The sequence below is a fragment of the Lycium ferocissimum genome, chromosome 6 (assembly GCF_029784015.1).
Source record: "Lycium ferocissimum isolate CSIRO_LF1 chromosome 6, AGI_CSIRO_Lferr_CH_V1, whole genome shotgun sequence".
Classification (NCBI taxonomy): domain Eukaryota; kingdom Viridiplantae; phylum Streptophyta; class Magnoliopsida; order Solanales; family Solanaceae; genus Lycium; species Lycium ferocissimum.
Genome location: NC_081347.1, coordinates 15,294,810 through 15,310,579, shown reverse-complemented (window position 1 = coordinate 15,310,579; position 15,770 = coordinate 15,294,810). Strand labels below are relative to the sequence as shown.

Sequence of the window (15,770 nt, the reverse complement as noted above, 5' to 3'; positions counted from 1 at the left end):
ATGCGGGGCGGTTTGAAAATATAAATTTAACTTTGCGGTGCGGGTTGAAGTCTCTGCGGGTTAAAGCTAAACCCGCACTGCAACCGCCCCACCCCGCCTCACTGCCACCCCTACACATTAATCTTCTCCGGTACTTTGCGCTTATTTTTATTTGTTTTAATTATTTGTTTTTTTGTTCTTTGCTTATAAACAATGATTTTTTGTTGTACGTACTTTGCTTATAAACAAGATTTTCTTTTGTAATTTGTAATTTGTAATTTGTACTTTGCTTATAAATTAACAATGACATTTACTGGTACATTCCATATGAAAACAATCTGAGTTTGATATCTTTTATTTTCTTTTTCTGTTACCTCTAATGATGTTGAGGACCAATCATTCACATTTAATACCACTATAATGCGTAGAGGCACATTATCGGACATCCAAGGGGGAGTGTTGTAAATATGATAATGTGGATGTCCATAACTTCTAGGAGTTAATTCACCATTATGTGCACCTTTATGTGTAGTTATATCACACCTCCACTACTCCCTCATTCATCTCCCACAACCACATATTTTTTCCCACCTTCTCAAGGGGTTAATGCCATATTTGAGACAATCTTGTAACCCCCTCTCTATGTAGTAGTATAAATAGAGGTATGATATGTGATGTACTACACACTTGAAATAAAGAAGAAAGTCATCTTTACATAGCTTCATTCTATATTGTTTTTCTTGTTCTAATATATATTTTATTTTTAGCTTAGTTTTGCAACATGTTATCAGACGAGTCTCTAACTTCACTATCGCCGTTACAAGTGGAGTTTACTCTTTCATCTGGTATGCGTTTTTACCATCCTTCCGATATAGGTTATGCAAACAGAAAGTTGATTAATTTCTAAGTCGTCTGCTAATTCTGTTTTGTGCAAATATTTTACTACCATACATTTGGTCTGTCGGTTAATATTCCGCTAGCTGCCAATTTGCCTTTACTTTTCTCATGCAATGATGAACTTATTTTATGTGCTATAATAGTAAACATTTAATATAGTAAACATTTAATAATAGTAAACATTTAACACTTAACAACGTTAATATGGTATTTTTTATAAAACAATGCTTTAAATTTATATTGGTTGATGGTTGTGAATTAATTGTTCTTTTAATAAGACCATGACTTCACGTTACTGTTAATTCGATTGGATCATACTGACTAAAAGTTTGTGGGAAAAAACGTATTGTTTGTTAAGTATTGTTTTTGTGAAAGAGTTATGTTGTTGTCAGAAATAATGTACTGTTCTTTGTGAAAAAGGGTTTTGTGAAAAATAGGTATTGTTTTGTCGAAACAAGGCTACTGTTTTGAGATTATTTTATTTTATTATTTCTAACTCAAATACTTTTATGATAGTTTTGATCATCATGTCGAATTTGTCGAAGCTTGAGTTTGTGGCACTTGATATCTCCGGAAAGAATTACCTATCATGGAACTCGATGCTGAAATTCACCTAGACGCCAAAGGTCTTGGTGCCACTATTACTCAGGATAATACAGCATCGAGTCAACACAAAGCGAAGGCAATGATTTTCCTTCGTCATCATCTGGACGAAGGATTGAAGGTTGAATACACGACGATGCTGAAAGATCCACTTGAATTGTGGTGGTTTGAAGGAAAGGTATGACCACATTAAGGTAACGGTATTGCCCAGGACTCGTTATGAGTGGATTCACTTACGGTTACAGGATTTTAAAAACGTATGTGATTATAACTCTGTTGTTTATAGAATTACTTCCCAATTGAAATTATGTGGGGATAATATAACTGATGAGGATATGTTGGAAAAGACTCTTACGACTTTTCATGCCTCTAATATAGTATTACAACAGCAGTACCGTGAAAGGGATTTTAAAAAGCATGCTAATTTGATCTCATGTCTTCTTGTGGCTGAGCAGCATAATACCCTTTTATTGAAAATCATGAAGCCCGTCCTACTGGAACTACTCCATTCCCGGAAGCGAATGTGGTAGTAGCACATGACCCAGCTGAAAGAATACAAAATAATCGGGGCCATAATAATGAGCGTGGGCATGGCAAGGGACGATATAATAATCGTCGTGATGGTGGTCACCATAAAATGGAGAACAATATGGGTTATCAAGGCAATCCTTCAAGGAGCAACTGTGTCATCGTTGTGGTTTGAAAGGTCACTGGAAAGTGAATGCTGGGCGCCTGAACATTTTGCCAAGCTTTATCAAAATTCCTTCAAAAGAAAGGCAAATAGAGGTGGTGCCTCTTCTTCTAATGCCCGGGTGGAGTCACACATGACTTTAAAAAATGACGATGAGGCAGGGCCTTCACGAAAATATGATGTTAATGTTGAAGCTAATTCGGCTTTGAAAGATGATGATTTTGATTGGCTTGATGATATTACTCCTTTGGAAGTTGAAGACTTCTTTGGAGATCAAAATTGAGATTTGACCGTTTCACTAGGGAATGTGTTATGTTGTTATTTTTATTTATGTGTCTTAAGTTGTCCTTATGTTGTTTTATTTTCGAGAAGTACTTAAGTTCTCTATGTTGTTTTATTTTCAAGGATTAGTACTTAAGTTTTCTATTGTTAGTTTCCGTATTTCTTACGATGTATTTTTATTTTCATGAAGATAAATAAAATTCCTCAGTCTTCAACTGGATCCAAGATGAGTAATGGGGATATGTGCCTTTTGAATAGTGCTACAACCCACACTATATTAAGAGAAAAGAAATATTTCTCTCATTTGGTTATGAAAAAGGCTTGTGTTAATACAATTTCTGTTAGTACAAAATTAATTGAGGGTTCTGGAAAAGCGACCTTATTAATACCTGGAGGTACAATATTTATTGTAGCAAGTCTCGAAGAAACTTATTAAGTTTCAGGTTATTCGCCAAAATGGCTATCATGTTGAGGCTGTCAATGAAGTACGGGTTAGTACCTTTATATTATTACAATGAAAGCGGGGGAAAAGTTTATGCATGAAAAATTATCCGAACTTTCTTCTGGGTTGTACCATACAAGTATTGGTGCGGTTGAAACACATGTTGCAGTAAACAAAAGATTTAATGGTTTTAATGATTTTATCATTTGGCATGACCGGTTGGGCCATCCTGGTTCTAATATGATGCACAAAATAATTAAGAATTTATATGGGCATACTTTGAAGAACCAAAAGATTCTTCAATTTAAGGAAGGCAAAGCGCTTGGGACCCCCCTGAACTTGTAACTTTTTATACAGTGCACACCTAAACTATGCGGAGGCTTAAAAACCCCCCTAAACTTGCAGCTTTATGTGTCGCGTCCCCTTAAGTGTCCACATGGCACAGAAAGTGGCTTCAAACGTCCAATGGCGCGTGAGGGGGTTGTTTTTTGTCCACATTAGACCCCCCCAACGATTAAAAACTTAAAATAACCATTTTCCTTTAATATTTTCCTTCCCCAATGTCTCTCTCTCTATTCTTTTCCTATTTATACACCATAACCCCTTCTCCTCCACCATATATTAGAAATTTCAAGAATTCCTCCATTAAATTTCTTCTCTTTGCCATCAATTTCTTCTCTTTGCCATCAATTTTCTTCCTTTCCATTAATCTTTGAACCCATGATTTATAATACTAGGCTTGTTTGTGCATGTGGGTGTCCTCCAGTCACAAGAATTTCATGGTCGGATGACAATCCCGGACGTAGATTTCTCGGATGTACGCATTATGGGGTATGTAATATTCATACTTTTTAATCTGATTTGTATTAGTTAAATTTCTTAACATTGATTATGTTGTTTTTTATACAAATGCAGTCCCTATTTCGAACTCCTTGTAAGTATTTCAAGTGGTATGATCCGTAGTTTCCAATTCAAGCAAATATTGTGATTTCGGGGTTGTTGAAGAAGACTAACAAGCAACAACGAAATTTGAAGTAAAGAAGGACATTGAAGATAGTCTTGTGCTTAAGTTTGATATGTAATGTGATAATGTACTTTATCCTAATTTTCCGCCGATTTAAGACTAAGTATGTCGGATGTAGTTAGTTTAAGCTTGACTTAGATGGAAGGGCACATTTTGGTCGACTTAAAGGAACATTTTGTGTAAATTTTGGTTAAGTTAGACGACGGGGATATATTTGACGGATGTAAGTGTATGTTTTTGCTGATTAAAGCAATATATGTGCTACTTCTAACATGTCTTGAATCAGTTGGTATTTTATCCGAGAATTACTGCCAATAACGAGTACATCAAACATTGTATTTCACAAAGAAATCAAGCGTAAAACACACACATTTACACGTTGGCTACTACATAAATAGATGCATTTCATAAAGCACCAAAGTGCCTAATTGTTTCATAAACATAACACCACCAAAGTGCTTAATTGTTTCAACCAAAAACAGCTGCATACACAACCACTTAAAACAGCAAAATTCACAACAACATAAAAAACACATAAGTTTAAGTTTTGTTCAACAACAACCACAAACACCTAAAATACCATTAGTCGAAGTCTAAGTAACATTCACCACCACACTTGAACTAAGAAGCTTTCTTTGCGGGAGATTTTCCCTTAGCTTTTGCCCTTGTATTTGCACTCTTAGAGGGAACTTTGTCCTTAGTGCTATTGAGGTGACTTAGCCTTGGCTTGCGCCCTTGTTTGAATCCCAGCAGCTTTTGATCTGGTTTGAATGCAATGCACAGCACTTTGGACTCGAAGTTCTCTTTGAGTTACAGCTTGTTTGCCTTTCCACTTCAGTCATTTGGTTGGTTGATAACCAATATCACCCGTCACATGTGCAGGACTCTTCACACCAGTATTGACCCTCCTTTTGCTTGGCAAACCTTGCTGCAACATAAAGAATACTTGGTTATTTTTTGGGCTCACTTTTGAAAACACAAGGCTAACAATTTAAGAAGATGACACTTACATTAATTGCAGTATATCCAGTTCCAGAAACAAATACACCTTGTCCCACAACCCTTGGCCTCTTGTAACCACTTCTTGCACCTGTTCCTCTACCTCTAGTGCCAGTACTTGTTCCTTCACCTCTACTGCTAGTACTTCCCCTTTCATATTGACCTCTACCTCTCTTAGTTCCATTAGAGGACTGTTGTGAGGTACGCGCAAGACACGAATAGTACAAATCAGATTAAGCAATGTAAGCAAGTATACTAAGCAATTTAAGCAATAAGAAATAGTAAGCAATGTAAGCAAGTATACCTGTGGTGTGGTTCTTGATTTTGTCTTAGCCATAGGATTCTTTGGACAATCCCTTTTGTTATGATTGGCTCCTCTGCAGATTGAACAAGTCATTATTATCCCATACTTTGGCAACTTCCCTGATTTTCTCACTTCTCCAATCTTTTTTTCTGTTCTTAGTTGGTCTACCAGGCATCTTTCTCACTTTAGGTGGCTCAACAATTGGATTGGCCTTTGTCGGCCACATTTTCATGTTTGGAACTAGCTGAATGAAGTTAGAATAAGCCTTCAAATATTTGTCTTTTGTACCAGCTTGAAATTGCTTGTGATGCATCCATATTCAAATGGTTCATAGCTGCAATAGCATGAGCACATGGGATCCCCTTCAATTCCCATGATCTGCAGCTACACTTTTGTTGACCCAAATTCACAGTATGCCTATATGACCCTTCTAGCACTTCAAACCCTTCATCACCATTCCAATCAATGTTGCATTGCATTGATCTCTCTACATTGACATTGAACACCATCATTGCCATTGGAGATACATCCTCCGTCCAGCTTTCAGCAAATGTTCTTGACTTAGGAATCATGTTCATCACCTTAATTCTGATTTCTTCCAACATTGAAACAATAGTCTTGTGCCTTAGTCCCAAGATCCATGCATTGAAACTTTCGCCATGTTATTATCCACACTTTGTCACATTTAGAGAAAGTTTGGAAGTATGCTTTGCACCACCTCTCTTTGTTGTACTTGATAAGGTCCTCCACAATACCTCTACCCAACTTAGCTAGACCATCAAGCTTATACTAAAAATCTTGCTTCAAATGTTGCTCTAGCACAAGCGAAAATTTCTTCCTTCTCTCTATGCCTCTCTAGTTTTGTGACCAATTTGCTAAGATATGTCTAGCACACATCCTATGCTCACATTCAGGTAATATTTCTTCAACAGCAGCTATAAGTCCCTGTAGTTTCAAAACAAAGCATAATATTGTTATTAGAGTTAGTCTAAAATAAAAACAAGAAAGAAATATTTGATGTTTTGAGTTACCTTTTGCATGTCACTGAGAATAGCAAGCTGGGAACCTCCTCCTAAGTTCAGATCCTCTCTCAAAATCATTAAGAACCATCTCTAAGTATCCTTGTTCTCAACACCAACTACTGCCCATGCTATTGGAAACATTTGATTATTTCCATCCTTAGCAACAGCTACCAGCAATTGACCTTTACAAATCCCTTTCAAAAAACACCCATCCAGCCCTATACACTTCCTACACCCATCTCTGAATCCCTTTTTCATAGCATCAAAGCATATATAGAAAGGAAGAAATTGTTTGATGCCATTTTCTGTATGTGTCAACTTAACAAGACAAGTGCTGCCAGGATTTGTTTGAAGCAATACATCCCTGTAGTCTAAGATTCTGTTAAATTCAGCGACATAGTCCCCCATTACCTCTTGTAACACCATTTTCCTTGTCTTTAAACACACTGCCTTGCCAACATAAACACCTAACTCTTTTCTAACCCAATCTTGAATTTCCCACCTTTTCGATACTAGGTGTGACACAATCCTATCTTTCAAATACTTGGATAAAAATTTAGAATTAAGAGAAAATTTGTGTTGGTTAAGTGCATTTCCAGGCCTTGGGTTATATGTCTTGATAGTGAAATTTTCACTCCTCCCTTCTTTGCTAGCATACAATAACCATGGACAGCCAATTTTACACCTTACCCTTACTTTAGTAGGTTCATTCACAAACTTTTCTAACTCAACCCCCTTTTTTATTGCATATTTTGTTATTGCTTCTCTAAGTTCTTTAACACTTTCAAAAACCAAACCACACTGCCAAATTACAACCTCACAAGTTGGATCATAGACCACTCTATTACTCTTTTTTCTTCTCCTTAACGCCCCTCCTTCAAGTTCATCATCGAAATGTGACATAATTCATCATCGTATTCAAAACTTTCACAATCAGAACTATCATAATATGGCTCATCTCCTGTCAGTTTACCATTAAGGTTTTTCTTACCTTTATCAATATCATCATACCCTTCATCCACTCCAACTTCACCTAGAAAACCTTTTGGCCTTTTCTTTTTCTTGTTCCTCCTATTTTCTCTGTTAAACTTCCTCTGATCTTGCTTCACAATCCTCAACTCCTCATGTACATCTGACCCATAATCAACAGACTGGTCAGACTCAGAATCATCATCATTGTTTACATTCTGTTCATCTTCAGCTGGTGCATCTTCTTCTAGAAAAGGATCTCCTATTTCTTCTTGGATAATTGGTGCAGCCTCTTCTTCTTCAGAATCTGTCCAATTTATTGAAGAATAACCATTTGCAACCCCTTCATTAGCAACCCTTTCAATACTTGGAATAGTAGAAGAAGAAGGATTTAATCCTAGATCTTGAGAACCACCACAGGGAACAAAAAAGGGAATCGATTCCCGTTGCCGAACACAGTGCATTAAAAGACTCATCTACTTGACTTAAATTTCCACCTACACTTGTAACTTGACTACTTTGCCCTCCAGTGGGACCCACATCCTCCATAATCGAGGCATCAGGACATAAATGTCTATTGTGTCCCCGTTACGTAAGTTAAAGTGCAATGTCATAAATATGTGTCCCCGTTGTAAGAGGCGATCTCCTTAAGCATGTAAAGGAGCCCGAGGTTCCGGTTCGATACCCCATAGCGCAAGCCGTGAAGAGGTTATGAGGTGCGAACCGGGTCAGACCCGGCATAGACAATACCCGAGTATGTACGATCAAGCACTTTGCGGAGGTCGTCACAAAAAAAGGCGTCTTTTTTGAGAGGATCCCGCCGATGACCCAGATGGTTGCCCTCCATGACATACATGCTTGGCATACTTAACTTAGTTACCCCAGAAGTGACTTACGATAATCTCTTATTTCGTGGAACCCGCAAGAGACGTGTGAATTTTCATCGAGTGTGCATTAGCACCCTTTTCACATACAATACCGAGTATGTCAAGCATGCATATTCATGGGGTCTATCGTCTGGTCGCATCCATACTGTGGGGTCTTCACAAAAAGACTCATCTACTTGACTTAAATTTCCACCTACACTTGTAACTTGACTACTTTGCCCCTGGGACCCACATCCTCCATAATCGAGGCATCGCGGACATAAATGTCTATGTGTCCCCATTATGTAAAAAGAGTGCAATGTCATAAATATCTGTCTTTTTGCAATTCAACCAAATCACCTCGAGATGGAAGCGCATATGTTTTCCCTAACTTAGTTACCCCAAATGACTTACAATAATCTCTAAGAATAGACATGTGATCTTCATCAACATCAACACATGTTCGCATTACCCCTGATGTAGATTGGCCCTACCTCACTAACCAACATACCCCCAACTTTGAACCTTAAGTTAAGATACTTAGAAGCCATGTGTCAACCTATCAACAATGAATAATAACCAGAAAATTAAGACATAAACATACAAATAAACAACTAGTTTACAAACAGACATCAAATGTTCAATTAGACACAAACATACAACTATGCATCAATTATTTACCAAAAAACCCCAATTTTTAACAATACTAAACATAATCTAATAATTAAGACTTTTTAAATGCCCTAATTTTTGGAAGAAATTACAAGAAAACCCTAACAGCCATGCATGCACAAAATTGAAAATTTCAACACAATACAATCAATTTCTAAGAACACAAACTCATTATCATCATAGTCTTACCACAAATCAAAACCCTAATTGGAACACTAGATGAAACCCACGACTGAACCCTAGTTGGAATAATAAAAAAAAACCCAAAAGAAACAAGCTTAAACACGATGAAAACAAACACAAAACACATTTTAACGATGGATAATCACTTACCTTGTAAGAATTTATTAACAAAATGTTGAAAATCGAAGCAACAATTGAAGCAACAGCAGCAACTGATCGAAATCACTAAGAAGATCACAAAATAACCTAAAAGAGACCGGAATCACTTACAAATTACTTACTTACAAGTAAACCCTAACTCTGATTTTGGGGAGAACATATGTGGAGACAAACCATCGGTGAGGGTCAAAAATTTTGACGATAAAGATAAAGAGGTTTAAATGCCAATGTTTAACTTAAAGTTAAAATAAATGGGTAACTTGGGTCGGGTTGTAATTATCTACGTGGATATCTACGTGGACAACCACATCAGCATTTTTTACACCGTGTACAGGACGTGTTTACATAGCTGAGGGGTGTGGACACTTAAGGGGGTGTGGACACTTAAAGTTGCAAGTTCAGGGGGGTTTTTAAGCCTCCGCATAGTTTAGGTGTGCATTGTATAAAAAGTTACAAGTTCAGGGGGGTCCCAAGCGTTTTTGCCTTTAAGGAATCCTCTTGTCTTTGCTTGTTCTCAAGAAAAATTGGTTATTAAACCATCAGCAACTAAGGTTGGGATTGAATCCCCTGCATTTCTAGAACGTATACAGGGTGATATATGTGGGCCAATTCACCCTCCATGTGGACCATTTAAATATTATATGGTCTTGATTGATGCATCTACAAAATGGTCACATGTGTGCTTATTATCAACTCGCAATATGGCTTTTGCGATATTGTTGGCTCAAATAATAAGGTTAAGAGCACAATTTCCAGATAATGCGATAAAGAAAATTCGTCTTGATAATCTTTGGTGAGTTTACATCTCAGGCCTTTAATGATTATTGTATAGCCACTGGAATAACAGTTGAATATCCGGTTGCTCATGTTCATACTCAAAATGGTCTAGCAGAATCAATGATTAAATGCCTACAATTGATAGCTAGATTGTTGCTAATGAGGAAAAAACTTCCTGTTTCGGTATGGGGACATGCTATTTTGCATGCAGCAGCACTTGTGTACATAAGGCCAACCGGTTATCATGAATTCTCCCCATTACAATTGGCTTTTGGTCAGGAGCCAAATATTTTCCATCTTCGAATTTTTGGATGTGTGGTATATGTTCCAATTGCTCCACCACAACGCACAAATATGGGTCCCCAAAGAAGGTTGGGGATATATATACAGTATGAATCTCCTTCGCTTTTTTAAAATGTTTAGAACCGATGACTAGAGATTTATTTACAGCAAGATTTGTTGATTGTTATTTTGATGAATCAAGATACCCAACATTAGGGGAGAATATAGCGATTGGAAAAGGAGATAGATTGGAATGCATTATCACTATCTCATTTAGATCTTGAACAAATCAATGTGATCGAGGTGTAAAAGATAATTTATTTGCAAAATGTCGCAAATCAATAGATTGTACATTATCTCTATCAGATTTAGATCCCTGAACAAATCAATATGAGCAAGAGGTGTAAAAGATGATTTATTTGCAAAATGTCGCAAATCAATCGCGGATACGTTTACTAACCTTCCAAGAGTTATTAAATCTCATATTCATATAAATGCTCAGAGTTCGAGTTGATGTTAGGTAGGGCAACGGTTAATGCAAATGAGTCCAAACACGTGCGAAACGTGGTAAACCAATCGTTCCAAGGATAAAAATTTCGAAAAAAGAAAAGAAATAAATGATCAAGATGATCATAATGTGAGGGAAATTGCTCGAAGAAGAGCCCCGAGACATAATAAATGATAAGCCCACGGAGAGGTCCGATACTTCAAAACAACGAGAGTGAAGAGATCTCGATAAGTTATGTCTCGACGAGGAAAATGTGGAATCGAAATGATATTGTGGTCGACAATATTTTTGCATATAATGTTGCTGTTGAAATAATGCAACAAGATGAGGATCTTGAGCCAAAATCTGTCTATGAATGTAGACAGAGATATCATTGGCCAAAATGTAAGGACGGAGTTCAAGCAGAATTAGCTTCACTTGAAAAACGTGAAATTTTCGGACAATAGTCCGAACACCTGAAGATGTCAAGCGTTGGGGTACAAATTGGTGTTTGTACGAAACGAAAATGAAAAAGGTGGAGTCGTAAGATATAAAGCACGACTTGTGGCACAAGGATTTTCACAAAGGCAGTACATTGATTATGTGGAGACATATTCTCTCTGGTGGATCGCAATTGCCTTTCGGCTATCTAATAAATCTTATACCATGAAAAGCTTGATATGCGATGGATGTTGTCACAGCCTATTTATGTGGCTCATTGGACCACGATATTTTTATGAAAATCCCTGAAGGATTCAAAGTGCCTGAAGCATACAAAAGTTCGAGGGAAACTTGTTCAATAAAGCTTCAAAAATCTTTATATGGTTTGAAACAATCAGGGCAGATGTGGTAGAATCGTCTTAGTGAATATTTGTTAAAGGAAGGATATAAAAATAATCCTATTTGTCCTTGTGTTTTTATAAGAAGGCACGTCCGAATTTGTCATAGTAATGATAAGTTGATGACTTGAATATCATTGGCACTCCTAAAGAGCTTTCAAAAAGCTATAGAGTGTTTGAAGAAAGAATTTGAAAGCAAACATCTAGGTAAGACAAAAATTTTGTCTTGGCCTACAAATTGAGCATTTGACAAATGGAATATTTGTCCATCAATCATCATACACTAAAAAGGTGTTAAAGCATTTTTACATGGATAAATCACATTCGTTGAGTACCCCGATGGTTGTAAGATCGGTTGACATAAATAAAGATCCATTTCGACCTCAAGAAAATGATGAAGAGTTCATTGGTGATGGAACTCCATATCTCAAAGGCAATTGGGGCACCGATGGTATCAACCAATAATACCCGACCGGATATATGTTTTGCGGTGAGTTTATTGGCAAATTCGGCCTATCTTGACAAGAAGACATTGGAATGGTGTTAAGCGAAATATATTCGTATATCTTCGGGGAACAATTGATACGGGATTATTTTATTCTTATGAATCAAGTCGAGATATGATCGTTATGCATTCGGATATTTATCGACCCACATAAACCCGATCTCAAACATGTTATTTATTTACATATGGAGGTACAATACTGACTATCGTGGCGTTCGATGAAACAAATAATATGGCGACTTCTTGAAATCTAACGGAGATAACAGCCATTCATGAAGCTAGTCCCGGAGTGTGTATTTGGTCGAGATCAATGACTCAACATATTCGAAATGTGTGGTTTTATTTTGAAAAAGGATATTCCAACTATATTGTATGAAGATAATCTTGCGTGTATTGCTCGAACCCAAGGAAGGATACATTAAAGGAGACAGAATAAAACACATTTAACCAAAAAGTTCTTTTTACTCATGATCTTAAAAAGAAAGGTGAGATAGATGTTCAATAAATTCGCTCGATTGATAATTTGGCGCATCCGTTTACTAAAGCATTACCAACCTCGACATTTGGAAGTCGATATACAAGATTGGAAATGCGTCGTCTCGAGAACTAAAGTAGATCTTTTCATCGGGGGGAGAAAATACGCGCCGCACTCTTTTTTCCTTGGTCAAGGTTTGGTCCCGTTGGGTTTTCGACAAAGGTTTTTAACGAGACAACAAATAATGCGTAACGAGGCACATTATCGGACATCCCGAGTGTTGTAAATATGATAATGTGGATGTCCATCAACTTCTAGGAGTTAATTCACCATTATGTGCACCTTTATGTGTTGTTATATCACACCTCCAATATTCCCTCATTTATCTCCCACAACCACATATTCTTCCCCACCTTCTCAAGAGGTTAATGCCATATTCAAGACAATCTTGTAACCCTCTTTGTCTATGCGAAGAGTATTAATAGAGGTATGATATGTGATGTACTACACACTTGAAATAAAGAAGAAAGTCATCTTTACATTGATTCATTCTATATTGTTTCTCTTGTTCTAATATATATATTTTATTTTCATTTGGTTTTGCAACACACTAAAGAATTTTGGTTACTCGAAAGTCGAAACCGTAAGTTAAAGTTTGAATCTATTTGCGGATTTTCTTTTTCCTAAAATTAAAAGGAAAAAATCTTAGCAATTCACGGAACTCAATTGAATGAAGCTCTACATTACCATAGTTTTTCTGTTCTGCTTGTTCAAAACAAAAATGTCGAATCTAATTTCAAGCCTCGTAAAGCTAGTATCTACGAAAAAGTATTTTAATTGTGTGTCTACTTCGCAAATACACATGGTGAAAAGTAGAAACAATAGTCACTTACTATGACAATAAGTAGATGGGAAAAATTTATGCTCAATTTAAAAAAATGTTATTGCCAAAAGTACTTTTTGCAACAATAGTTAATACTATGGCAAAAAAAAAAAAATTGTTGGCAAATGTCTTCTTTCTTGTAGTGAGCTATGATTTAATTGATTTCTTGTACTTAATATTAGTGATACTCTTATAGCTTTATGAATAAGATTCTTCCATTTTAACCACGCTCAAATTTTCGCAAAGTTTGAAAACAATATATATATATCACCTTATAAATAAAAACCGATAATGTAACACGTTATGACTTCTAAACTACACTAAGTTGAGTAGGTACTACAGAGAGACAGATCAGGGCACTGATGATACAAGAAATAACACGAAAATAGAACAAATTGCGGGGAATTCGCTTGCCTTGAGAATTGTCCACCAATCTGATGCAGTACCGAGAGTTGTATTGGTGTTGTGTTCGTGCCTCGTCATCACGTAGGCTCCCGAGACCCTTCTTAGCATTGCCGTAGCTGCCACGCCGGCTCAGGCGTCGCGAGGGTTGTGCGAGGTGGGTCATGGGTGTAGTACGAGCAAAAACTATTTAAACTCAAGAAATTTCGTGAAGAGAAAAAAATATAATATTTTGGCACACACGCTAGAGATCGAGGGAGAAACAAGCCTTGCCACTATGGCCACCTTTAAAAATTGTAGTACACCCAACTAAATTAAGAGTCCTTCGACAATTTGAAAATTCTATAAATGATTATCTTATTTTCGCCATTGATTTATGAGGGAATCTATCCCATAAAAAGTTAATGGAGTTCCGTAAAATCTATCTTAACTTTTTTTTTTTCGTTTCAAAGCAACCACCAGGCGTACGTGCGTAAAATAGTTTTTATTTATATAACAAAAGTGAAACCTAAAATAAAAAACATAAAGCGGGGAATCTTACCTTACGAATCATATCGAGACGTGGTGCGTACCTCTACTAATTAACATGCGTACAAAAAGTAAGAAGAAGAAGAAGAAGAAGGTTAATAATAATAATAATAATAAATAAGAAGGAACTAAATATCTTATGATCAATATGGAGCGCTTTTAACACACTCTATGATGATATTACAAATGATAATACTTAAATAGTGAAAAATAAAAAATAAGAATGTAGAGTCTTGGCCTTGTTTTTGAAATTCCGTAATCTTCAGCGGAGACGAGGCATGTAGCCCGACAAAACTCTAATTTTCACCTTGTCTTCTTCCTCCTACCACTCTAAAATCTCGATACTTCATTAGTTATTCTCGATCTATTGGACTCCACGACGTAGTTGAACCTCGTCTCCTTCTCCTTCTCGTTTTGTCACTCTCATTGGTATTTGCCTTAGGACAACCTCCTCAGACACTTTACCATCCCATCTATGTTTTCTTCCATGAATCTTCTTCGTCATAAATCCTCTCTTTTACCTCCTAGGTGAAAGATCTTCATTCCTAGTCACCTTAGCAAAGCATTCATCCAATATTTCATTCTCATCATCTTTATCAAACATATATGTCAAAGCCCAAGTCGCCACTCAAAAAGCTTCCAATGGATCTTCCACTAAAACCTCGGTTTATACCTCTTGGCCACTATTCCAATAGGCTTTACTGGGATTATTCTGTAGCCTTCAAATTTTTCATATCATGTGACACTAAAGCATGAAGAACATTAGTAGGTCGATTTGGATATTCGGAACACTTACATTCAAAGGTGTATTTCGTTTGAGCCACGGTACTCGCGGCTAAAGATGGAAGAATCATGGAACAACGTGGTACAAATGTCGAGGACTACTAGACTTAAATTCTTTGCGCATTGGAAGGATGACGACCTGCTGCTCCTCTACCATGTCCAAATCGAACTCTTTCACACTCGTACCACCTTGTTGGTCAGTCTTCATTTCAACCTTGTTGCTTGAATGTGCTGGAGTGGAGGCCACAATCTTATCCATATCTTGGTCGTGACTCCATGTGGGCATTAGTAGTTTTCCAAAATTATCATGTTGCTCATCAAATGACTCGATGGTCCAGTAGGGATCTAAAGCACTTTGAAGTGTTGTTCAATGTGGCCATCACCAGCTTCAAGATGAGGACAGAACAACCAAGCTTGCAACCTGTTGTTGCAATAGCATGTTTGCCAATTTCGGATGTGCAATTTGGCGTTTAGGACTTTCGAACAAGATTGGTGCTCCGCCCTCGCAAGAGCCTCCAAAAGCTAGGACACATAATGTCCTTTGTTCTAAAGGTCTTGTTCCTTTGTCACATTATGTTCTTTGCCAATTTGAGTACTAATGGATTGTCTGTGAGACATTGTCCAACCCTCACCCGCAACATCTATTTCTAGCATTGTTCAAATTCATAAAGCCTGCTTGGAAATCACCGTGAAGCTCCTTATCCACAAACTAGGGCA

The 15,770-nt window shown here is 37.0% G+C and overlaps 1 protein-coding gene across 1 annotated transcript; it reads left to right on the top strand.

Moving 5' to 3' along the window:
• Positions 1-1,465: 1,465 nt before the first annotated feature.
• LOC132061151 (uncharacterized) lies at positions 1,466-2,009 on the top strand. Its single transcript, XM_059454013.1, has 2 exons — positions 1,466-1,657; positions 1,725-2,009. The coding sequence occupies exons 1-2, from the start codon at positions 1,466-1,468 to the stop codon at positions 2,007-2,009; spliced, it is 477 nt and encodes a 158-aa protein (XP_059309996.1).
• Positions 2,010-15,770: the final 13,761 nt, after the last annotated feature.

Excerpts from the sequence above, each read along its gene's own strand:
- LOC132061151 (XM_059454013.1), top strand. The coding sequence starts at position 1,466 with ATGGAACTCGATGCTGAAATTCACCTAGACGCCAAAGGTCTTGGTGCC. Across the intron at positions 1,658-1,724 it reads TGTGGTGGTTTGAAGGAAAG|GATTTTAAAAACGTATGTGA; the intron begins GTATGACCACAT and ends TTACGGTTACAG.